General features: G+C 38.0%; 3 protein-coding genes across 6 annotated transcripts in view; 2 read left to right on the forward strand and 1 right to left on the reverse strand.

The window, feature by feature from the left end:
• The first annotated feature begins 2096 nt into the window (after positions 1-2096).
• Positions 2097-8222, forward strand: LOC132857827 (gastrula zinc finger protein XlCGF57.1-like). 2 transcript variants are annotated; one of them, XM_060887904.1, is made up of 5 exons: positions 2097-2348; positions 4365-4566; positions 4765-4844; positions 4931-5030; positions 6330-8220. In XM_060887904.1, the coding sequence occupies exons 1-5, from the start codon at positions 2223-2225 to the stop codon at positions 7778-7780; spliced, it is 1959 nt and encodes a 652-aa protein (XP_060743887.1). In that variant the 5' UTR covers positions 2097-2222; the 3' UTR covers positions 7781-8220. The 2 variants fall into 2 exon arrangements, with proteins under 2 accessions (XP_060743887.1, XP_060743888.1); XM_060887905.1 differs by lacking the exon at positions 4765-4844 and having other exon boundaries at positions 6330-8222.
• A 305-nt stretch (positions 8223-8527) lies between these two features.
• On the reverse strand, positions 8528-12653 carry si:dkey-182i3.11 (toll-like receptor 3). Its single transcript, XM_060887903.1, has 2 exons — positions 12478-12653; positions 8528-12273 (listed from the first exon to the last, which is right to left on the reverse strand). The coding sequence occupies exon 2, from the start codon at positions 12255-12257 to the stop codon at positions 8763-8765; it is 3495 nt and encodes a 1164-aa protein (XP_060743886.1). The 5' UTR covers positions 12258-12273; positions 12478-12653; the 3' UTR covers positions 8528-8762.
• Positions 12654-17944: 5291 nt separating this feature from the next.
• Positions 17945-23895, forward strand: part of mark4b (MAP/microtubule affinity-regulating kinase 4b) — a 37985-nt gene continuing 32034 nt past the window's right edge. For 2 of the 3 annotated variants that reach the window (XM_060888492.1, XM_060888493.1), the window contains exon 1: positions 17947-18829. In XM_060888492.1, the coding sequence (XP_060744475.1) occupies positions 18782-18829 (48 nt within the window). In that variant the 5' untranslated portion in view covers positions 17947-18781. Of the gene's footprint in view, positions 18830-23895 lie in introns of all 3 variants that reach the window. The other variant, XM_060888494.1, reaches the window with a different exon arrangement.

Consider the following 23895-nt stretch of genomic DNA (forward strand, 5'->3'; position numbering starts at 1 on the left):
CATGTGGGAAAATGAGTCTCATTCTAGGTCGATTTTTTTAACAATCTTGATCTGTCTCATTTTAGTGCATTTGTAGTTAACTGTAACCAAGATTCCACCTCGTTTCAGGATATTGTCAGAGAGAGTCAGAGCCAGAATCTTCTTTATTGTCAGCTCTGCTTTACACGACATACAGAGGAAAGAAATTTCATTTCTCTCAGTCAGTGAACAATAACTGAAACATAATATACACACATATGTTTACATACTAACTATCTATATATAATTATAGTATATAAATACAAATACAGAATAAATATAAATGACTGTACATTTATATTTGAGTAACGGTAGACTTCCAGCCCTGCCTGGCCATTCGCCTTTGAACTCTCTCATTGACGAGGCATTTCAGCCCACAGAAAACATTAGCAGCAGATCCTTTAAGTCATGTAAGTTGGCAACATGTAACATGGATCAGACTTGTTTGTCCTGCACGTCACACAGATGTTCATTCAAATCTGTTTTTTTTTTCAGTTTGGAAGGCATCATTATTACTATCACTGTCATTCGGGATGCCTCTATCATGAATGGTTGTACTTAGTTTTACAGCAATGTTGAGGAAAGTCATACATGTCAAAGTTTCATAGAAGAACCAAGGTTTCCCAGCAGAACATTGTTCCGAACATCAAACTACTTGAGTCCTGTTCACTTGCTGCCTGACATATCCCATCCATCGACAGGTGGAAGAGGTCACGAGATAATTAATATTGTTCACTTCAACTGGCAGTGATATTAATGTTAATCTTTTAATATGTCTAGAATATAAGTCTACTAACATAAGATATTGGACATTAGGGGGAAGAGAATTCAGTCAAATGTGCTGTATTGTGGAGGCTGGAAATGTTTTTATAGAAAGATGAATAAACAGCATGGTCAAGAGGTTATAAATACTAAGAATTAGTCACACTGCAAGCTCTTTAAAATTTTCTATCTGAATACAGAGTTGTAGGTGTCTATGAAGAGTTCAGCCTTTGTGACTTGATTTCATCTTCTTATTAAGAGTGTGAGAACACCAAAATAAAATATGTTTAAACAAACAAATTAACCTGCTCTAGATAGAAGACATTGCAGATACATTGCAAAATTTTACTTCTGCAAAAGATTAGGATCAAAAACACAATCATCGCATGACATGAGAATGACCAGAAAATCTTCAACACTTCAATGTCATGTACACTACTGCCCTCATTTGGTTCTCATATCACTGCAGTAATATTTATTTGTGCGTAATGAAATTGAATGAAGTGCACAATAAGAAAGACATGATCCAGTGTTACAAACAAACAGCTTAGTGATATATACTCAAAGGTAGCAAAGGTAGTAAAAAATACCCCTAGTGATACATTAGTGCAAGAAATCTAAGCAACAGCTAATTATCTATCATTTTATTCTCAATCCCTCTACTATTAGCAAGATAACAGCTGTGATGAAACAAACTAACTGAACAGAAGTAGATAGGCATCACTGTATGTATGTATAGTTTTATACACATTTATAGGATTATACAGAAATATAGCGGTGTTTAGAAATGAGTAGAAAGCAAAGACCATTCAAGTTTACATTTCTTTCAAATTGTGAGGAGGCCTGGGGTTCAGTCAGCCTTCCAGTTCATCCCAAAGGTGTTCAATAGGGTTGAGATCAGGGCTCTGTACAGAACCATTTCTTTATGGACCTGTCTTTGTGCAGGTCTTTGTCATGCTGGAACATGTTTGAACCCTTTAGTTCCAGTAAATGGAAACTATAATGCTACAGCATATTAAGACATCCTATAGACGAGTGTGTGCTTCAGAAATGTTGGTAACTGGGTAAGAACACGTGGTTGAGATGCAGCTGTCCACATACTTTTTTAGCCATACAGTGCACATGATTTCTGCCTAATTATAACTTCTTTATAATACTAACAACATTATTCGGTTCAGACTTAAAGGATGTACGAAACAGGAAGATATTTTTAACAGAAAAATATTCATTAGCACGGACAATGCGATATTTCGTATTGCACAAACTTTTATTTTGTAATTCACACATCCTGAAAGCGGATGTGACGTTTGAAATCTTTGGCCGTCCCGAGATGTGTAACTAGCGACATTTAGCAACGTCGTTAGTGTTAGCAAAATAGCTTCTGGGTCAAGTAAAAAAAATACTTTAGAAATTTAAAATAACTGCATTTATATAGAGGCACAATGTCTCGGTATGAACTGTTTGAGAGCCAAACCGTGTCGATAATGACGCTGTTAGCGGACACAGCACGTGCTGGGATTTACAGGGTTTATCATGACAACACAGATACACAGAAAGAGCTCAAGCTGGTAAGTTTAGAAATGTTAACAGGTTAAATGTTGTCTAGTCTTGTGTAGTTGACGGGATACCTGCACTACGTGTAGTCACATAAACTAGTTTTTTTTTTTACGCTTCAACTCTATCGAGCTACAGCTATACAAATTCAAAGTCTCTGATGTGTCGGTTCTTTGAGCCGACTCGTATACTCCCCTGAATTGATCCGGAATTCTAGTCACTAGTTCATACTGAAAGTTTTGGTCGATTTTTTTTTGAGCCCTGATGGAAAGTACAGGACGTTTACCCGAATAAAATGAATAGACATGATGTAAAGTGCTCTGTGTACAATAACTGTGGTAACCTAGTGGTTAAGGTGTCGGACTACTGGCCAGAAGGTCATAAGTTTGAATCCCACGTCCACTGTTGGGCCCCTGATCAAGGCCCTTAGCCCTTAACCCTCAATTGCTCAGTTGTATAAACCGAAACAGATTGTAAGCCACTCTGGATAAGGATGTCTGCTAGATGCCATAAATGTAAATGAAATGAGTAACTTATCTGAAGACGACACTAACAAAGCACATAATAACACGTCAAGTCCAGTGCATTCAGGCAACAGTTACTTTATCCTTTCTTAATAGAATACTGAACAACTTTTTCCTCTTGGCACCAGTTTCTGCATTCTTAATTTTGCTGAATATTTTAGCTGAATATTAGCTCATCACAATGTGAGCAGGTGGCAACTTTGCACACTGTTGCCATAACAAACACTTCACTCAGACAACATATAAACACACATCTTGGTTATACTGATATTTGAGGTTGAAGTCTTTAAAATGTGACCGTACATTTTAATGAAGTAAAGTAACAGGTCAAACCAATACGTCAAAAGTTAAAGAAACTGATTCTGTAATATAAATATATTTATATATACTCCTTTAGCAGCACTTGGGATTTTTATTGTTCTTACTCTACCTTTTGTTTTTGCCAACAGGTGGGTTTTTTCCACTCTCGTGGGTTTGTAATATTTGACTCACGACTAAAGTTGACAATAATTCTGAACTTTGAATGCAATGGAAATAACTGGACATAATGACCAACCTGGATTAATTATGTTCGCTTTGTAGAAGCCAACATTCTGTTTTCCTATTTAAGCTTAGACAAAAATGTATAAAATTTAATGCGGCCTAGAGCTTTCGATTTACATGCACAAAATTCGGATATGTTGTAGACCCTGGTCTGAAGTTTGTTGCTATTACTTTTCTAAGCGATCCGAGTACCGGTACTTCCGGTACCGGGTCTCAAAGTGGCCTTTTTTCCCATAGACTCCCATTATAAATTTGGAGGTTTATAACTTGGCAAGCTTTCAAACTATCTACACCAAACTCGGCCAGCTCCTTTAGGGTGATACTCTGAACAAACCTTTAAATTGGTGTACCAACTGGCCTTCCGTTTGTGCCGCAGCCCTGCCCCCAAAATATGCAAAATCCAAAAACTTTTTACAACATGGACATGTGACATCAAAACACTCAGAACAATGAGGGGAACTTCCTCACATGTATTCTGATGACGTCACGTGAAAATAAAAAATTTTGCACAACATGGGCATGTGACATATCAAAACACTCAGCCCAATGAGGGGATCTTCCTCAGGAGAATTCAGATGATGTCACATGCTCGTTTCCACTTGCCTCCAAATGTTTTGGCACCCTATCTTTCTGTCCACTTGCCTCCAAAAGTAACACTGACCCTTATGTCCACTCGCCTCCAAAAAGCACCGGCCTTTTTGAATACTTGCCTCATCAAAGCCAACATCAAAGTTTGTCGCAACGAACTTTACAAATCTAGTTAATAATTTTTTTTTCATTTCAATGATTGTAAAAAAAAAAACCTTTATATGAAATGTTTGTCAAAATAAGCAGCTCATATTAGCTAAGAATGGCTATTTCCTAAAACCAAACTGAAAATTGAATTACAGTGGGCTCTGATAACTCAGTTACATAATATATAGTGTTTTTGTCAGCTGTTAACAAGTGTTTTTTCAATAACAGGCACAGCTTAATGCCATCGTGGAGTTTTTGGTGAAGGAGGCGGTACGAAAAATCTGCCTTCTGTACAAGTTATGCAGCATAGAGAAGGATTGCAATGCAGTGGACCTGGCCAGTTTAACTGAAAGATCAGGAAATGCACAAAGTCTGCCCGAGCTGATGGAATCATCTATACAACCCGAATATGCTCAAACTACAATATCTGGTAGGACTATTCTCTATGTGCGTTAATTGGGCCCCATGTCTTAAAGGGGATTTTCTCAGCAGTTTATAAAGAATTAAATGCTTCATAATTAAGTAAGGAAGCTTGGAATGTGTTTATACTTTGCTTTTTGTGTGTTTGTTTTTAGTTTGGCATCATATGCATTGCACTTTTTGCGTATTTTGTACCACACTTTTCCAGGAGGAGCTGTATATCTCTTAGTGACTGGGGAAAAGTTATCTGCTTCAACTCCACAGCATGATGTCATCAAAGACCATGAGGTCTGTTCATAGCAGAGATTTAAGGTCTTGATTTTTGTATGATATTTTGTTATCAATATTTATCCCGTATTTTTTGCTCCTTGTAGTGTCATGCCACTTTGGAGCTTGAATCGGCGACAGCCATTAGCTCTTCTGTGAAGATGGAAGAAAATGGAAAAAAGAACCAAACCGTCTTGATAATGAAAGGTGAATGCTTTTGTTTCAGGATGTTATTTTCTTCTAGACTGGGAACCGTGCTTTCAGCAGCAATAAAAATCAGTCCATTAATTTTTTATGAACATAAAATAATTGGGATGAAGGAACTACATTAATTATGACTTCAGGAAACTAACCACTCATTAACCAAAAAAAAGCAGATTATCTGAGCTATCAATTTTTACTTACCAGACATTTCCCAGCAGTCTCCCATTTATCAAACAAAGTTTATTTATCAAACATTTATCAAACAAAAAAATGCTTAATGCATAGAGAATTGTTTTTTTTTATGGGATGTTTTTAGTTTTTACAACTATGAACAAAAACAAATTCAAGCACACTTTTGTGACTTTTGTGTTTTGAATATAAACTGAATAGATTGGTCTGTCCTTTACCTTGCGTGTATTTGTCCTTGTGCTATTGGTTAAGCACAGCATCAGGTTAATGATATGTAGCACGTTTTTACTGGGCAGCGTGGCACAAATCCAAACCCAGGTGTGTATTCTGAGCAAAAACATGTGTCATAAGTGTAGTAGGGTTTTCACTGGAGGTCATCAGTGGTATAGTGGCACCTCAAATAAAATAAAATAAAAAATATATATATATACATACATACATACATACATACATACATACATACATATATATGTATATACACACACACACCTTACTGTGGGCACTGTCTTTATTTTAGAGTCTATTTAGTGACTACAGTGCACATCCATCCGTACATCCATCCATTTGTCCATCATTCTCTACACCGCTTATCCTACTGGGTCGTGTGGAACCTGGAGCCTATCCCCAGGAGACTCAGGGCACAAGACAGGGCACACCCTAGACAGGATGCCAGTCTAAGTGCACAAACTTGTGTGATTCTTATTTAGCAAAGAAAAAAACACCACTGTTGGGCACTATGTTAAAGTTAAAGTGATGTTGCTTCTAGACTCCAACAGTAAAAGGCCATTCGATTAGACTACTGACACTTTCTCTAAAGTTATTCTCTTTAGTTAGTCTAGTAAGAGACATCAGAAGGATGATTCTGCAGAAAATGCATACATCTTAGCTACACTCATACAGTATGTCCTGTAAGCTTGTGTAATATGTTGGGAAGACGCGTAACTGAATTTAGAACGAACTGAGTACTTATACAACAGCTTGCTGTTGCTAAAGGTTGGATCCTGGATAATATTGTGACCCGAAATGTGCCACGCTGTCTGGCAGAAGCATGTTCTAGAGGTGCATTCCATCAGTATGCAAACTGCACATCATTCTTGTTTGTCTTTACAACAGATGCAGACTCTTTTGCTGTCGAAGCTAAAAATGCAGTAATTACTCCAGCTGTACAAGCCATTGTACAACCAGCCAAGCTGAAGAAGAACACGTCCTTTAAATGCGATGTGTGTGAAAGGACTTTTACAATGAAGCGTTACTTAATGCGGCACAAGCAAGTACACTCCAAAACACTGCATCACACCTGCAATGTGTGTGGGAACAAATACAGATTTTTAAGCGCACTGAACAAACACCTCCTGTCGCATGGCAAAAAGAAGAGAGAGGCACATCCATGCAAAACATGTGGGAAAAGCTTTGTCAATCTGGACAAGCATGAACTCATCCATTTAAACGTAAAGCCATATCTTTGTGGTGTGTGTGGAAAAGGCTTCACTCTAGAATCGGTTTTACTGGCACACCAGAGACTACATACGGAAGAAAAACCGTATCAGTGTGAGACGTGTGGGAAACGCTTCACTCAATCCAGCACCCTCCACATTCACAAGAGGGTTCACTCAGAAGTGAAGCCCTGGAAGTGCAGCCTGTGTGACAAGGGTTTCAAGAGGCAGTCAAGTTTAAAAAAGCACAGTATTGTCCACACTGGAGAGAAGCCACACACGTGTGAAACTTGTGGCCAGACGTTTGGTCATAGGGCAAATTTGAAAAGACATGTCCTTAATCACTTGGGTGCAAAGCCACATGTGTGCAAGGTCTGTGGTAAGCGCTATAGTCAGATGAGCTCGCTAAAGGAACACATGCCAGTGCATGGAACAGCCAAACCCTTCATGTGTGAGACATGTGGAAAGACCTTTGTGTACAATTATGCCCTGAAAAATCACATGTGGACACACGTGGACACTAGAAAAGCACGTGAGGCTGAAAAGAACCCTAAGTGCTGTGAAGTCTGTGGGAAATTTTACAGTTCATCTCATGCTCTGAAAATGCATCAGAAGCTTCACTCTGAAGACAGTTCGTTTAACTGTAAGACGTGTGGCAAGACTTTCAGCAGTATGTCTGGCCTGTATGCACACAAACAGAGTCATACTGGGGTAAACGTTTTCAGGTGTGATCTATGCAAAAAGACTTTTGTTAACAAAGCGTATCTGAAAATGCATGAGTTTTTACACACCAATGAAAAACTCCATAAATGCTTGCTTTGTGGAAAAGGATTCAGTCTGGCAAATGGACTTAAGCTGCATATGCTTATTCATACGGGTGAAAAACCCCATACGTGTGAAATATGTGGCAAGTCTTTTAGCTTATTGGGAAATTTACGGAGGCATAATCGCATTCACACTGGAGAGAAGCCATTTAGCTGCAAAGTTTGTGGGAAAAGATTTAGCCAGCCAAACAGTGTGAAGGCGCACATGCAGATGCACACTGGTGTTAAACCATACTCTTGTGAGAAATGTGGAAAGAAGTATGCTTATGTTAGGAATTACAACGATCATAAATGTGTGCCTGTGTAAAAAGTGTAAAAAAAAAAAAAAAAAAACATGCTATGGCACTGGTCAAAGTTTAATAGCAGAGGAGCCAACATTGGCATTAAAAAATTCATGCAACATAGCATGCAGAGAATTGTGGTTTATTTTACATCTAATGCTTGTCTGATTTGTTGTTCCTGCCAGAATTTTTTTGTTTGTTTGTTTTTTCTGATCACTACTTAGACATAGAAAATCTGTACATGCTACAGTTTTCATGAACACCTAGGGAAAGCTCAGATATGCCCAGAACATGGGCATTATTTATAGAAGTACAGAGAGTATGTCAATCCGCAATTCTCTTAACATTTTTTTTTTCTTAGTGCATATGATTAGTATTTTATGTGCATTGTTTATAAAGAAATTTTACAGCTGCTCAGTTCTATGTCTTTCTTCCACAATGCATATCATGAGGTAAAATGTTTTTGTGCGTCTTAAGTCACTGACTTTAAATTCAAATAAACAACTTTAAAACAACTCTGACATGTACACTCATGAAAAGACATTTTACTGAATGAATATAGAACAAGTTTAAGTTCTACAAGTTTAAGTATAAAGCCTGTAGTTTGTTTTATTCATAATTATGTCAACAAAAAAAACAGTGTTTTAGTATTTCCTGTGTCAGATTTTTGCAGACTGCATCATGGGTAGGTGGTTGGGTGTGTGGTCATGACCTGTATTTAGTAATATTCTCTCTAGTAGTATTTTGAAAAGACACAAGCACAGTAAAGTGTATTCATTTGTATAGCATTTAATGCACATGATCACAAAGCAGGGTCAATAAAAAAGGTTATACAAGATGCCATTTTTGTGGCTAAAATAAAAATTGTTACTGAATCAATGAGAGTCACATCATAGTCACATTCTTACAGCGCTGTTGTACAGTTTATCATTTGCACACTAAGGCTGAGTTTAAGATGCATCTTTTGCACTATAGCAAAAGTAAACAAAAGCAATTTGCAGAAAAAACCTAACTCCCACAGAATATAAGAATGACAGCTGTTATGGTGGTTATTATCTGTGTTTGTGGTTTACATACAGAGAAATATGCAGCGCTTACACAATGCTGTATATCTGAGACAGGAAGAGAAAGATTTCTAGAGCAGGTGGTGCTATCCTTTACTAACTGACTATTCTTACGAATCCATGTCCTGACATACATAATAGATGCACAAGTGCAGTTCCATGGATTTGCGCTGAGATATATGGATTTCAGTGCTATCAGATCCCTTAGGGTCCCTTCATCCAATGACTGTAACCGGTTTGATCTAAGATCAAGTTGTTTCAAGTTTTTCAGGCCTTGAAATTGTACAGTGGCAAGATGCTGGAGCTTGTTGTTATCCAAATCAAGCTCTTGCAAAAAGGTCAAAGAAGAGAACACTGTTGGGGGTAAGTGGGACAGGAGGTTGTTTTGCAAGAAGAGTTTCTGCAGTCTGCCCAGTGTCTTGAAAATGTTATGTGGTAGTTTATCAAGTTTATTGAAACTCAGATGTAACTCTCTTAATGCTGTCAAGTCTTTGAAATCCTCACTGGACAGGGAACCCAAAACATTGTTGGCCAAGTCGAGCGTTCTCAAGTTCTGAAGCCCTGCAAAAAACTCAGTTGGGATCCTCTCTATCTGGTTAATATTTAGCCAGAGCTCCCGTAAGTCAGCAAGACCACTTAGCATCTCAGCATGAAGAACAGAAATGTTGTTGTTGCTGAGCCTCAGAGAACGGAGTCTGTAAAGGCCTTTGAAAGCAAACCGTAAAATTGAGTAAATATGATTGTTCATCAGATGTAGAACTTTCAGATGTTGGGCTTTGTGTAGAAAATGCTTGGGAATTTCCATAATAATGTTGTTGTTTAAATAGATTTCCTGCAGCTTTGTCAGTGTTCTAAATAAAGATGAGTTGAGCTCCAAGATGTGATTGTTGTCCAGCTGTAATTCTCTGAGTTCGGTCAGTTGGTGGAATAGATCTGGTGCAATAACAGTGATATTATTTCTTTCAAGCACTAATTCTCTTAATTTGGTCAGATTGTTGAACAAGATGTTGGGAAGTGATGCCAGATCATTGTGATATAAATTGAGAACCTCCAGGTTTCCCAAGTCTTGGAACACATTTGATGGAAGATCCTGCAACTGGTTGAAGCTTAAATCTAGTTCAGAAAGCTGGAAAAGTTCCATAAAGGAGTTTTCATGCAAAATAACGAGTTGATTTTTGCTTAAATCCAATTTTCTCAATTCAGATAGTCCAGAGAAAGCATTTTCAGGGACAAAGGCGATAGCATTTTTCTGCAAGTAGAGGCTAGTGAGATTGGTAGTATACTTAAAGGCACCACTGGGGATAGTACTAAGATTGTTTTTGCTAAGATCAAGATCAGTCAATCTCATTGAATGCTTAAATGTTCCTTTCTCTCCACTTCTCAAGTGGTTGTTGGAATTATAGTGCCTGATTGCAGTGGTACAGTTCATATCGATCATGTCAGCATTATTATTAGGCGTATTATTATTATTGTTAGGCGGTGTAATGTTGAAAAGATCCTTTGAAGTTTCTTGCAAAATCTTTTTCTGGAGGTTGTTTGTCAGTGTTGTGCATGAGGATAAGTTAAACCCAGAGATATGATGACTATCCATGTCTAAATCTTGAAGTTCAGTTGGTGGACGGAATAGATCAGTTAAGATGTCAGATATATAATTGTTATCAAGTCGTAGTTCCGTTAATTCCGTCAAATTGTTGAACACACCATTAGGAAGTGATACCAGAGCATTTTGGTGCAATTTAAGGATCTTCAGTTTTGCCAAGTCATGAAGTGCACTTGTAAGAGTTTTAAGTTGGTTGAAGCTCAAATCTAACTCCACAAGATTGAACAGAGACATCAGGGACTTCTCATCTAAACTTAAAATGGCATTATTGCTCAAGTCTAGTTTCTTTAGTGCAGACAGTCCTGCAAAAGCATTTTTGGGGACGAATGTAATTTCATTTTTCTGCAAGAAAAGACTTGTGAGATTAGGGGTATCCTTAAGTGCAAGGATGGGCACAAATGTAAGCCTATTTTCACTAAGATCAAGGTGAGTTAGGACCAGTGCTCCCCTGAATGTCCCTTCCTCTAAATTCTTCAAATGGTTGTTGAACAGAAAGAGTTTCTTCAAATTGGTGCAGTTCTTGAACACGTGCTTGTCTATCACCTGAATTTTATTATTGCTCAGGTTAAGGTCGCTAAGTTCAGAGCCCCCTTGTGAGGATTGGTGCTGGGCACCATTTAGTAGCAATGATTCATTTTGTAAAATCCCTTTTGAAATTTTTGTCAAATGATTGTTGCTTAGATCCAGGTATTTAAGCTTTCTCATTGTTGCAAACGAGGATAGGTTGACATCTGTGATATGATTATTGTCCAGCTGTAAAACCCTGAGCTTTGAAAGTGGCTGAAATAGATCTGGTGTGATGACCTGAATATTATTTCTGTCAAGCTCTAGTTCTTTTAGTTTTTTCAAATTACTAAACAGCTCATTTGGAAGAAATGTCAATGCATTGCGATATAGATTAAGTTTTTCAAGTTTACTTAGATCTTGAAATTGTTGCGAGGAGAGTGATTGTAGCTGGTTGAAACTCAAGTCTAGTTCACCAAGCTGGTAAAGACCACTGAAAGAGCTCACAGCTAAAAAATCAATGCGGTTACTGTAAAGATACAGCTTTTTTAATGCTGATAATCCAGAGAATGCATTTTCTGGAACATGCATGATGGAGTTTTTCTGCAAGTAGAGGCTGGTGAGATTAGAGGTGTCTTGAAGGGCATCAGTGGGAACGATGATAAGCATGTTGTTACTGAGATCAAGGTGAACAAGGCCAGTGGCACTTCGGAAGGTCCCTTGATTTACACTTTTCAAACGGTTGTTGGACAGGAAGAGCCTGTTTAGATTCTGACAGTTTTTAAACACACACGTATCTATCACCTCTATGTTATTATTGTTCAAGTGGAGCTCCCTAAGTTCAGATGCTTCTTCAAAAGCTCCACAGGAGAGGGTATGTATCTGGTTTAAGCTTAAACTAAGAGTTTGGAGTTTGCTCAGACCTTGGAGGAACTTCTGTGGGATAATTTTAACATTGTTTTCAGTGAGGTCCAAGTAAGTCAAATTCTTCAGTTCTTGAAACACTCCAGTGACAAAAGTACTAAGTCCATTTCCTCTTAGATGCAGATGAGTAAGGTTTACCATATTTGGTAGTCTAGTAGCACCAGCGAGCCACTTACTAAGGTTGTTGCTGGTAAGATCAAGTACATGTAACTCTTCTAAACCTTTTCTGGGAAGAGCCTGGATCCAGTTGTTACTAACCAAGAGGAACTTGGTACCTTGCAAAGGTAGAGGCAGTTCCAACAGATTCTTGTTTAAACAAGTGACAGTGTTGTTGTCAACACACTCACAAGACATTACACAAGCATCAGCCACTGCAACGATGGTCATGATTACACTGAAGTGTGTAAGCATGATTCAAAACTTTGACCTAAATGCAAAATAAACAACACTTCAGTGGGGATCTTGGATCAGGAAATAAATAAATGCATGTTTTCAAGTGCAGAGTCATTTGCACATTAGTTAGTAAGTAGATAGTAATGCAGTTCTTTGAATATTGAACATACAGACTAAGATTTTATGTATATAAATTATATACATATGAATGTATATGTAGTTTCTAAGTAAAACTTACCAATGTAATTGCAATGTATTGTTCAGCATCCAAAGCTTTTCAGAGTATTCGAAGAAAGGAAATCAGACTCAGCAAAGCTTGTGTGCATATGGACGCACGTCTACATCTATTTAAGAAGAAAAACCACTGATGACATCTTATTCGACAAGAATGTACCTGATTCCTGCCACATCAAAGGAAAGAGAAACATGTGATGTAGAAAAGGCATTAAAATGCTAAGATATGCAGTGCAGAAATGCTTACAATGCATTATGTAGATAATGTGCTTGCATGTAATAACTGAACAGCATAGAGTGTACGGCGAGAAAAAATTATCAGGTTTATGAAGGGAGATGTTTAGTGTGCCTGTTTGTGTGTTTATCATCATCTCACTATTTAAATAAATAGTAAAAAAAAATTACTATTTATACTGCTAGTGTAAAATTGTGCCAGTTTTAATCCTGTATGTGCAAACAGGGCAGAATGGTGGTGCAGTGTTGCATGCTTAAAAAAAAAATTAAGTATTTTAAATGACTTGGTGAAGTACTGATATTTATACTATTCTCATTATACAATTTATTATATTGTAATTTGTACAATGTTTGTGTGTATACTTGTATGTATGGCTGCTAATCACTGTGTTTTCCTAATAAAATAAATGCAAATTAACAAATTGCCAAAAGGTGAGACTGTGTGTGTGTGTGTGTGTGTGTGTGTGTGTGCGCGTGCGCGTGTGTGTGCGTGCATGCGTGCACACGCATGTTGACCTGCGATGGACTGGTGTTCCAGCCAAGGTATACTCCCACCTCACATGGAATCAGAATCAACTCAGAATAAGCTCTGGATCCAAAGAAAACTAAAAGGCAGGGGTCTCATGTTTTGAAGACAGGCAAGAGTGACATCTCCAACCCCAACCAACCCCCAAACAAAAACAAAAAACACTGGGGGTGGTGTTGTGTTTGGTAAGGATCACTGAACTCAATTTAACCAAATACAAAGTATTTATTGAATTTCCATTTATTAATTTGTGTGTGTGTGTGTCTGTGTGTGTGTGTGTGTGTGTGTGAGAGAGAGAGAGAGAGAGAGAGAGAGAGAGAGAGAGAGATTATGACTGGTGTTGTTTATTGTAAGTGTTTGTTGCCTTTTTGGACTCTTTTATCATTTGTAATGTTAGCCCCCATTTAAAATAGTTCAGCTCAAGCCCAGTCATTTTTAGGGTCATGATTGAGGACACTGTTCCGTCCAGAGACGAGCTGTTTCGTGTTGAGGTTTTGTTCAAACCAACCATCAGAAATACCCTCTCAGCATCAGGATTACAATGTGGAAGCTGCTTCTGAGCAGGTGTTGTCAGTGAACCGGGGACCCCTGGCACCATCTCAGGGCCCTCAATTTGAGAACCAGAGAACAGGCTGTAAAACTGTTGGCTAAGTTACAGACACTCATGAAAAACTGATGCTGATTATATGGGAAACATCCCTAACAACAGTCAAAATGTCATTGTTTGTGTCAAACAAGTTGTGAATTTGTAACATTACAACAGGAGATCATGACTTACTCTGTGCTCACAGCTCCAGTGGTTTTCTCTGTGGGTGAACAAGGATGATGCTGAACAATTCCAGGATATGCTTCTTTTTTCATTGGTTGTTGCGTTAACTCTTACCCAGATACACTAGTGCTATTTTCTTTTTTTTTATGGTTGATAAGTGTCAGGCTCGACTAAGAACTCCAGGGAGACGCGCTTGATTCCTGCCCGGTTCCATAGAGAGCGGGTGCGGACAGATACATTATTGGGCGCTGCGGCATATTAAATATATGATAAATAGTACATTTTTCTGCGTGAGAAATACAATGTGTGACACTTGAGAGCCCTGAAAAGGTTACCAGGTACCTACAAACAAATTGTCAAACATTGTATTATTTTTTTCTGATGTACTTTTATTACCAGCCACAAGATGGTGTGATTGGGATTCTACATTACCATGCTACATTGCCCTAATGCTCTGAGCTTCTAGCACTCAGGGTACAATATAGTTAATGTATATGTAATATATGTGTTTATATACTGTATACACCCATACATATTGTAACATGTATATAAATTGTGCTATATTTACTCATGGTATCCTTAGTCTGTGAGTCATTGTGAACCACTACTGATGTAGCCATTGATAGAGATTTTTGTACATAGCTCCTGATAAGGGCATCTACAAAATGTCATAAATGTAAATGTAGTGCGTCAGTTTTTACTGTATGCTGCCTTTAAACCAGGTGACCAGGTGTCTCATCTGCAAAATCTCATATCTCATTATCTGTCATTGCATGTAACCTTGGGTAGTCCATGTTTTTCTTCTCTCTCATTGTTAAATTGTCATGCTTACGCTGATAATTCCTTTACATAAGAAGGATTTCTATTGACAGAGGCCACTCGGGTGCTTGTTCACTCGCTTCAGTCCCATTTCAAGACATGACTTTTGCAACTCTTTCCTGGCAGGTCTGCTCCTGGGCCTAATTCAACCTCTGCAACTGTTCCAAAATGCAGCTTTATGACAGTTTTCAGTCTTCCCAAGTTCTTCCACACCACCGCCCATTGCTACATTCTCTTCACTGGTTTCTTGCAGCTGCCTTCATCAGATTTGAATCACTGATGCTTCCCTACAAAGCAGAAGTTGAGCAGTATCCATCTACTTTAAAATCACTTATCACCCTCTGCATTACACCCTTCTCCTATTTTCTAAGCATTGCTCGGTTGGTCCCACCATCTCTTGGGGTACAAGGCAGGCAGGCATCAACACTCCTCTCCTTTCTGTTGGCTAGGTGGGGCCCTAGATGTCCAAACAGCTGAGTCACTGGCTCTGAATGTCTTCAAGTCAAAGCCAAGATCAGTGTTAGCAGTTCACAGACTTTCCCTGTCTGATATGATTGCGCTTGTTAGGATCTGCCTAAATCTAGGTGTGCAAAGCTGGTAAAAACCTGTTCAATAAGCTGTCACTGCTACCACTGTGCTACTGCAAAGGTCTGAATGAAGGACCTGAATCCTTCTAATCTAACATATAATTGAAATTAGATAGTCTATTTTTTTTTTTGTTTGTTTTTTTGCTTTGTCATTATGGGTTATTCTGTGTATATTGTTGGCCATTTGGACCTTTGTACCCCTAAAGCAAAAAATGTGGCTCTCAGAATGGGGGAGGTGGGTAGCAGGAAGCAGATATTTCGCAGCACGCCCAGCATGTTGTTGAAGTGACTTCATTGTCATTTTTCACAGGCATTTTCCTGTAAGCTATATATAGGCATATGGTTTCTTCTAACTAGATAACAACATAAAGAGCTGTTATGACCTTGTATCAGCTTCACAGGTTTTTATCTTGCATATAAATAGAAACTCAGTTTCCCAGTTTTAACTAGGGTTGTCTAACTAATTAACAATGTCCTTAAGGTGATTATGGAAATAACCCATGTTGAAATAGTAAATCAAACTCGGATTATTAAACAAACAGATAAATAGAGGAAGTGGAAGAAAATGGCAAGGAAACTTGTCCAATACTGTCCTCTATCGGTAAGAACGTGCACTGTATATTTAGTTAATTAAAATTACTCTCTAATTAACTTCATGGTACAGACCCATATTTGCTACAGCCACAGATTACAGTAGATAAGTCTGAGGACTGTTATAAGTAATTTGAAATTGCGGTGCAGAATGTCATCCTTGATTTATAGTGAAAAAAATTAAATAGTTTTAATTCCCTTAAGGCTGTAAGATGTACTCGGCCAAAATTCTTTGTTTTTCCCCTTTATGTTTTTGTGTTCATATTACTAAGCTGAAATGTATGCACTTCTGAATGCAGAAAGAATATTTTTGCAACACCTTGTAGTTTCATTTGAGATCTTTTGCTGATGTTAAAAACATATTTAGTGAATCTGTGATGTGTAGTAAACAATATGAACGTAACTGGGTTACATAATGGCCTGCAATCCACAGACATCATTAAATATTGACTGACCCTTTTTGTGATGCTCTACCAGACCTGTATCACTGCAGTCGTGTCTACATTAACGGAAAGACATACCAAGTGAATTTAGCAAACTAAACTATTGAATATGTACTATTAACTATTACCTCTAATAGATAAAATAGTCCTTGTGCTTGTATTTGTTTCTGTATATCTAAAATGTAACAGCACTGATTTTATGTTTTTTTCTGCTGGTTTACTTCACTAGCTAATTCGTCAGCCCCTCCTTGGTTAAATCAGCTGAGTCTTATGTTTTGAAAAGTGTAAAGCTATAAAACTTACCATAAAATGTTTTACTCAGATCAGCATTAACAAAGTATTGTTTACTTTAAGGTCACTGTGCAACACTAGCATCAGTGCATGTGACCATGGAAAAAAAAGGACAGATTTAAACAAGGCCTTTTAACGACACCCCCATTAGTGCCACGGAAAATTCCACTCTGTGATGCTGACCTTTGGGATATTTTATACCCTGCTAAAGTGTTGTTGTTTTTTTTTTTGTTATTTTGTTAACTCTTCAGATATGTTCCAGTATGAGCAAGGCCCATAAACACATGGTTTGCCGAGATTTGACTGGAAGTATTCATGTGGTCTTCACAGAGCCTTGATCTTAACCCCGGTGAACATCTTTGGGATAAACTGGAACACTCAGGCCTCCTCGCACAACAGCAGTATCTGCTCTCGCGTTTGAACGGTCAAATCTGCACAGCCTCACCCCAAAATGCTGTGGAAAGCCTTACCAGAAGACTGAAGGTTGATATATCAGCAATATGAGGGAACTAAATCTAGTTTAACAGGCACATGGTTGTTAAGGTCTGGTGAAAAAAAACAAAAAAAACAATTATAACATATAATGTATGGACTCATTTTGTGATTTGACAAAATAGATAAAATGGGTTTGGTATATCCATAAGCCAAAGACCCTGCATACTGAACTAGCTAGCTTAGCTTAAGCTAAATTAACAAAATGATTTTGTTTATGTTGTATTTTGACAGGATTGGCTTACTGTTAGACACAGTGCTTAGAACACGATTAAGGGTTATGATTAATGATGACTCGGTTATTGAAATCCCATTCAGTTCTGGCAAAGACAAATGTTTTTATAGTTTAGCTAAATTAGCGGGCTAGTTTTTGAGGGGATGTGGCAGGGCGACTTTTTTGGGGGGGTTACAACTAACATTCATATAGATTTTAAATTCGGTTACTTTTAAATAATTTCGCGGTCACTGTAAAGATGTAAAATGACATGTTTAGGGGCACTTGGCTGCTAGCCGTGAGTGTGTAGCGGCCTTGTGCTGTGTGAATGAAAGGGGTAATTGTCTCTTTAAGAAGCGCTGTGTGTGTGTGTGTGTGTGTGTGTGTGTGTGTGTGTGTGTGTGTGTGTGTGTGTGTGCGTGCGTGCGTGCGTGCGTGTGTGTGTGCGTGCGTGCGTGCGCGAGAGAGAGAGAGTGTAACTACAGCCCAGCCCCATTCTCTGTCTTGACGTCCTTCCTCGATGCTGGTCTGATGTGTGTATGTGAGTGTGTGTGAGACACGCTACTTATTTTGAGGAGGAAGATCTAAACCTACATTTTTTGCAGTTGGGATGTTCAGACGGTTCTCTCTCTCTTTTCTCGCCCCCTTTGTTTGAGATCTTTACGCTTATGATTAGGAAGGGATTAAGACGGGTGAAAAGGTGCCAGTTTGTGTTCCGTTTGTAGGCTGATTTCTGGATTTCTTTTTTTTTTTTTGTAAAAAAAAAAAATACCGATTAATTTATTTTCCTGGAAATGTACAGAGAGGAAGTCTCTCTGAAGGTCAGCCCTTCTGCATCGGAGCGGAATTCTTCAGCCTTTTACCATCTGACACAGAATTAGAGTCTAGATTCTAATTCTCGGCTCGATTTTACAGCTTAAAAGAGGTGTTAAATGGGAAGCGGTGCGGTTTTAATGGACGTGGAAACGCAGCTCGGGACATTCGATCATTTCTCTACAAAACCCGAGCCGCTCCAGTCAGACTGATGCAGACGCCAAGGCCACAAAAGGGCAAAACTTTCGTCTCGGTCACATTTTCTGTTTGTTTGTTTATTTCTGTGTGTGGACACAATCCAGTAAAGCACGTAAATATGGGGGTTATTTGAGCAAACCCGTGTTCTTGTAACAGAACGGAGCCCGGTCCAGTCTGGCTCATGCACAGGGCTTGTGATTGATTTCTCCCCAAGAGAACAGGAGTGATGGAGAATACGGACAAATGACGGCGGATTCTCTTTACCAGACTCCATTTCACACACAGGAACAGATCAAGTGTCGTTGTCGAAGCTGAAGGACCTCAGGGAACCATGTCTTCTTCTCGGGCAACGCTTCAGACCGACAGGAATTCAGACCACGTGAGTGAAGTCTCTTATCCACCAGCATCAGCATGAATATGTTTCCTAGTTCGAAAAAAATAAAACACACGGATTGATTTGATGGTTTACCAGTAAATGTAGGCCAAGGAAAGCCTACACGGGCTACATTAGGTTAGTCAAACCCAGTCCAGACAGTTGCAGGCCCAACACACTGCGGAAACGGTGTGTGTTGGCTGGTGTGATCACATTGCCATACCAAGTGGTCTTAGTGCTATAGTGTCTGGTCCAGATTTGAACCCCCTTTTTAGGGACCCTATCTAGTGGGACATACTACCCAAGTGGACATAAACCATGCTCATACATTATCTGTCATAATGTTACAAAGCTCAGCATGCTATTGAAAACCCCGCATTGACAAAAAATGTCAATTTAAATACACATCTAAGTTTTTATATATATATATATATATATATATATATATATATATATATATATATATATATATATATGTGTGTGTGTGTGTGTGTGTGTGTGTGTGTGTGTGTGTATATATATATATATAATCAGTGGACCTCTCTCATCATCAAGGCGTTTACGTCCGCAAAGCTGCCACACGGTCAAAGTTTTTTCTTTATTAAATTAAATTGTAATGATTAAATTCTAGAGATTGTAGATGAAGATGAAAATCCCAGTAGGTCGAAGGTTATAGAAATACCCAGACCAGGCTGTCTGGCAACAACATTATGCCAAGGTTAAAATCACATAGATTACATTTTTTGGTTAACGTGAACTAAGCTGCAGGCTCATAGCCTCATGATTTATATATTTCTATTCTTAATATAATAGTTAATATAATACTGTGGATGTATTTACATCACATCATGTATGTGATTGCATAAGAAAATCCTATTTGAACCACTTTTTTAATTTATTGTAGTGAATGTTCTTTCAGATGTGCTGGAACTACATAAGCGAACCGATCCCAGTTTTTCCACTGCATTGAGCTTTAATTATCAACTGATACCTGATACGAATATGATGCTGGAGCCTTCAGCATAACGGTGTTCAGTGAAAGCCTGATGGCGACAGGATTTTAGAGCTGCATCATATTTGTCCATGTCACATGAATTTATTATTTAAGTACATCATATACACTCACCATCCTCTTTATTAGGAACACGTGAACACCCAAACATTCTTGCAGCCGGTCGTGTGACCAAACTACAGTGGATTAAAATTTTCACATCAAGCATTAGATTGGGGAAGAAATGCGACCTCAGGGACTTAAGACTGTTCCATGATTCTTGGTGGAAGATGGGCTGGTTTGTGAATCTCCTGGGATGTTCACACAGAAAAACAAAAAACATACGGTGAGCAACAGAGTTTGAGTGCTTTGTTGATAAGAAGGTCAGAAAAGAATGGTCAGACTGGTTTGAGACTACAGAAAGACCATAATACAACTTCAGAAGACCACATCACCCTCCAATCTGAAGTAGCGGGTACAATTTTACTGAAACCTAACAGCTAAGATTAAGAAAACGACCAGGATTTTCTCTTGTGATTGGCTGATCGGATAATTGTATGAATGAACAGACGTACAGATGTAACGACAGTTAGCATACTGTACATCTATACATTCCTATAAAATTTCAGGGTACAAATAATGGTTGTAAGGGCAAGTATTTAGTTGCCTTAACTATAGCTACAAGCGGATGTAGTGTACTTTTTAAGGTACGTACTAATTAGACCTTTCAAAAAAAATGCTGCTATACTGGTGACGAACGTCTTTGGGGAACACATTTGTATGTGATTGTACAGTACTTTTCCCCGCCGTACTTTTTTATTTCCCCATTGTTAATATCATGCTTCTGCCTTCGAATTGCATTAGAGTTTAATAACTTGTAATAAAATAATCTATATTTAATGTAAGACGTGAACTTCTTTGCTGTATTTGTTGTAACTAATCATCTGATCTGATCTTCATCTGTTATGAACAGTTTCTTTGAACACACATCCTTAAAAAACCCTTTAGAAGATGTGGTGTCAAAATTCAGATCCAGTTATGTTCAGTACTGTGGATGGAGTTCAACACTCGTACGTAAGAAGCAGCTATCTGTGTTCTTAAATGCACTTATTAATACATCTTTACAACCTCTTTATTATGATTACTTAATTCTTCGGAAACATAAAATCCTCCTGTCTATTCCTCCACTCCAACAACATACTGCTATATAATACTAAGTACTCCAAAAACAGTATTTTCAAACGTGTAATTAAAATCAGTCAAGAGACAAGATCACAATAAAATCCTTCTTGTAGCACTTGGGATTTCTGCTGAAAGGCATTGGCAGCAGAAGTAGTTTGTTCATACTTTACATAGAGGTACTTTAATAGTAGCTATATATTACCCAGAGTGGATAAACACATACAAATTCTCCACATCTTTTTCTCAGCATTTTGCTTTTTTTTTCATGTAATAACAGCATGAGACATCACTTTGAGTCTCCATAGAGTTTTCAATGAAAGTGGCCATATGCTGAGATAGAGGAATTGATGCCGCATTAGCAAACACACAAGGAAGTATACAGTGTTGTAATGTAACGGAGTACAAATACTTTGTTATTGTACTTAAGTAGAAATTTCACGTATCTGTATTTTACTTCGCTATTTAAATTTGTCAACTTTCACTTTTACTCCACTACATTTCCTAGATAAAATGTATACTTTTACTCCGATATATTTCCACTAAGCATCTTAGTTACTCGTTACTACAAAATAAAATCAGAAGAAATGTGTGCGACTGCAATAAGGGAGGTTTGGCGAATCACTGCTCCTAGATTGCATTACGCTCCTCCGCACGCTCTATTTCAGCGTAATGTTGCCAAAGGAGGAGGAAGCACAACTGAAATCGCCATGGAAGCACCTACCGGAGGACCTCTCGATCACGATAGTGGTGATCTCGGTGAACAGGGTGAAGAAGATAACGTTATACACCCGTGGCCGTATTTGCATGAAATGTTTCTGTACATTGGAATGAAAGATTCTTCCTACCGGATGAAGTGCCTCTTATGCCTACTGAAAATCACTGAAATTTTACTTTTTACTTTTAGTTCAAATACTTAAGTACATTGAATATCAGAAAATTACTTTTGATACTTAAGTACAGTATATATCAGATACTTTAAGACTTTTACTTGAGTAATATTCTAAAAGGTAACTTTCACTTCTACCAAAGTCTTTTTCTAGTACGATACTTGTACTTTTACTCAAGTATTGCTTACTAGTACTTTATACAACACTGGAAGTATGTCTTTGTGGGGAAACCACTCTTACATATTCTGCAATGTTTTTGCCTGACCACAGACTTAAAACAGACGCAGATCCTGTCAGACAGGTGAGGATCGAGTTATCTTTTGTGAGCATTGTGATGCGGCATACTAAACTACATGCTTTTTTCTTACGCTGTCTGGCTTATCTGTTGAAATAAACACAGACTGTGCTTGGAGACAACAGCAGCCATTTTATGACCTGTTACTTTCTTAAAAACAAAAGTTTTTTCCCCTTTGTCTCTCGATGTAGCACCACACTCTATTCGTGCCAATGTACAAAAGCGTAGTCTCGTCTAATTTGTGTCATGGCCAACCGACGATAGCATGAGTGTTAAAGAGAAGTCAGTTAACAGTTGTGAAACACCACTTCTCGTTACCATACATGTGGCTTTGTGGCAATAGGAAGTGTTTTCAGCATTGTGAGCATTTTCTTTTTTCCGTTTAAGATACATGTTCTACACAATGACCACTGGAACAAACGAGTGCAATCTCAATGAGCTCTTATCCACAAGATTTGAATTGTAAATATGCACAGCACAGGATGTACCGTCACCCAGTCCAGGAGAAATCTATTGTTATATAAATATATAAAATGTATTTTCACATTTAATTAAAAAAAAACTCTTATTGTGTTCTTTCTAAACTTTTGGTACATAGTCTTAGTAATTATAAAACAGTGTAACATGCAGGAGAGTTATTGTGAATGATCAGTGGTGCATTGACCAGCACTGAGTCATAGGCTCGTGTGGTGAGTGTGTGTGCGCATGGTTAGAGGTTCAAAATGTCTACTGGGATTTATCCTGACCTAGTTTTTCAATTTAACAGCAAACAGGGAATTTGAGCCTCGGGGTGTTGGGGCTGGACATTGCATACACTCAGGGTTCCTCTGGAAAAAAAAAGCCAGACAACCAGTCGTTAACTGCATACCTCAGCTAATCGAATCCAGAGTTCAGACAGGGGGAAAACTATAGATATGTTTCTTGAAACTCGCTGAATTTGCACGACCCCTGTTTTGTAAATAAAACATATAGATTTTACACTGCTATTTGAATGCTTGTTTGTTAAAATCATTGCCTATGATGATGTTCCAACGAAATAATGAGCAGCTTAACAACCTGATTTTATCATCACTAAAACAAATAAAAACAAAAATCTGTTCAAACTTTAAGGATTGTGTAGCCGCTGTAGAGAAAATATTAGAAATTATCAGGAATAATAACGTTTTCATGCAGAAGCCTCCTGGTGGTCCAGCGGCAGGATCCCGTTGCAGGGAACTAACCCAGCCACTGAAGAGTTAACTCTGAGTGCCAGTCCCAAGCCTAGATTAAATGAAAGGGGTGCGTCAGGAAGGGCATCCAGCGTAAAACCTGTGACAAAATCTAATATGTGGACCACGTGATCTGCTGTGGCGGCCCCTAAAAGGGAGCAGCTGGAAGAAGATGAATAAAGTTTTCATGTAAATAAAAAATTTTCATAAGATATTTATTTCTCGATGCAATAAAGTCTCTGCACTGTAATATTTTTTTAAAAAAATATTATTCTCCTCTGACTTTAATTTGCCAACCTAATTTTTTTCTGGTAAACCACAGAACTATTTGTGAATGTTTATCGTAAACATATGATAGTTTTATAGATTAATATTTTTATTACGTCCTTTTAGTTCTAAATGACCAAATTAAATACTTTAGAACAAAGTCATACTATTATTATTTTTATAGTTGTTCTTTAGTATCTTGTTGGCTGTCAGTAAGAGCACAGTGCTGTTGAATTCTCAAA

The sequence above is a fragment of the Tachysurus vachellii genome, chromosome 15, assembly GCF_030014155.1.
Source record: "Tachysurus vachellii isolate PV-2020 chromosome 15, HZAU_Pvac_v1, whole genome shotgun sequence".
In the NCBI taxonomy this organism is placed as follows: Eukaryota; Metazoa; Chordata; class Actinopteri; order Siluriformes; family Bagridae; genus Tachysurus; species Tachysurus vachellii.

Bases quoted from the DNA above. Each gene is read 5' to 3' on its own strand.
- LOC132857827 (XM_060887904.1), top strand. From the start codon at position 2,223: ATGTCTCGGTATGAACTGTTTGAGAGCCAAACCGTGTCGATAATGACG. The intron at 2,349-4,364 runs GTAAGTTTAGAA...TTTCAATAACAG, and splicing joins CACAGAAAGAGCTCAAGCTG to GCACAGCTTAATGCCATCGT. The intron at 4,845-4,930 runs GTCTGTTCATAG...TGCTCCTTGTAG, and splicing joins ATGTCATCAAAGACCATGAG to TGTCATGCCACTTTGGAGCT.
- si:dkey-182i3.11 (XM_060887903.1), bottom strand. From the start codon at position 12,257: ATGCTTACACACTTCAGTGTAATCATGACCATCGTTGCAGTGGCTGAT.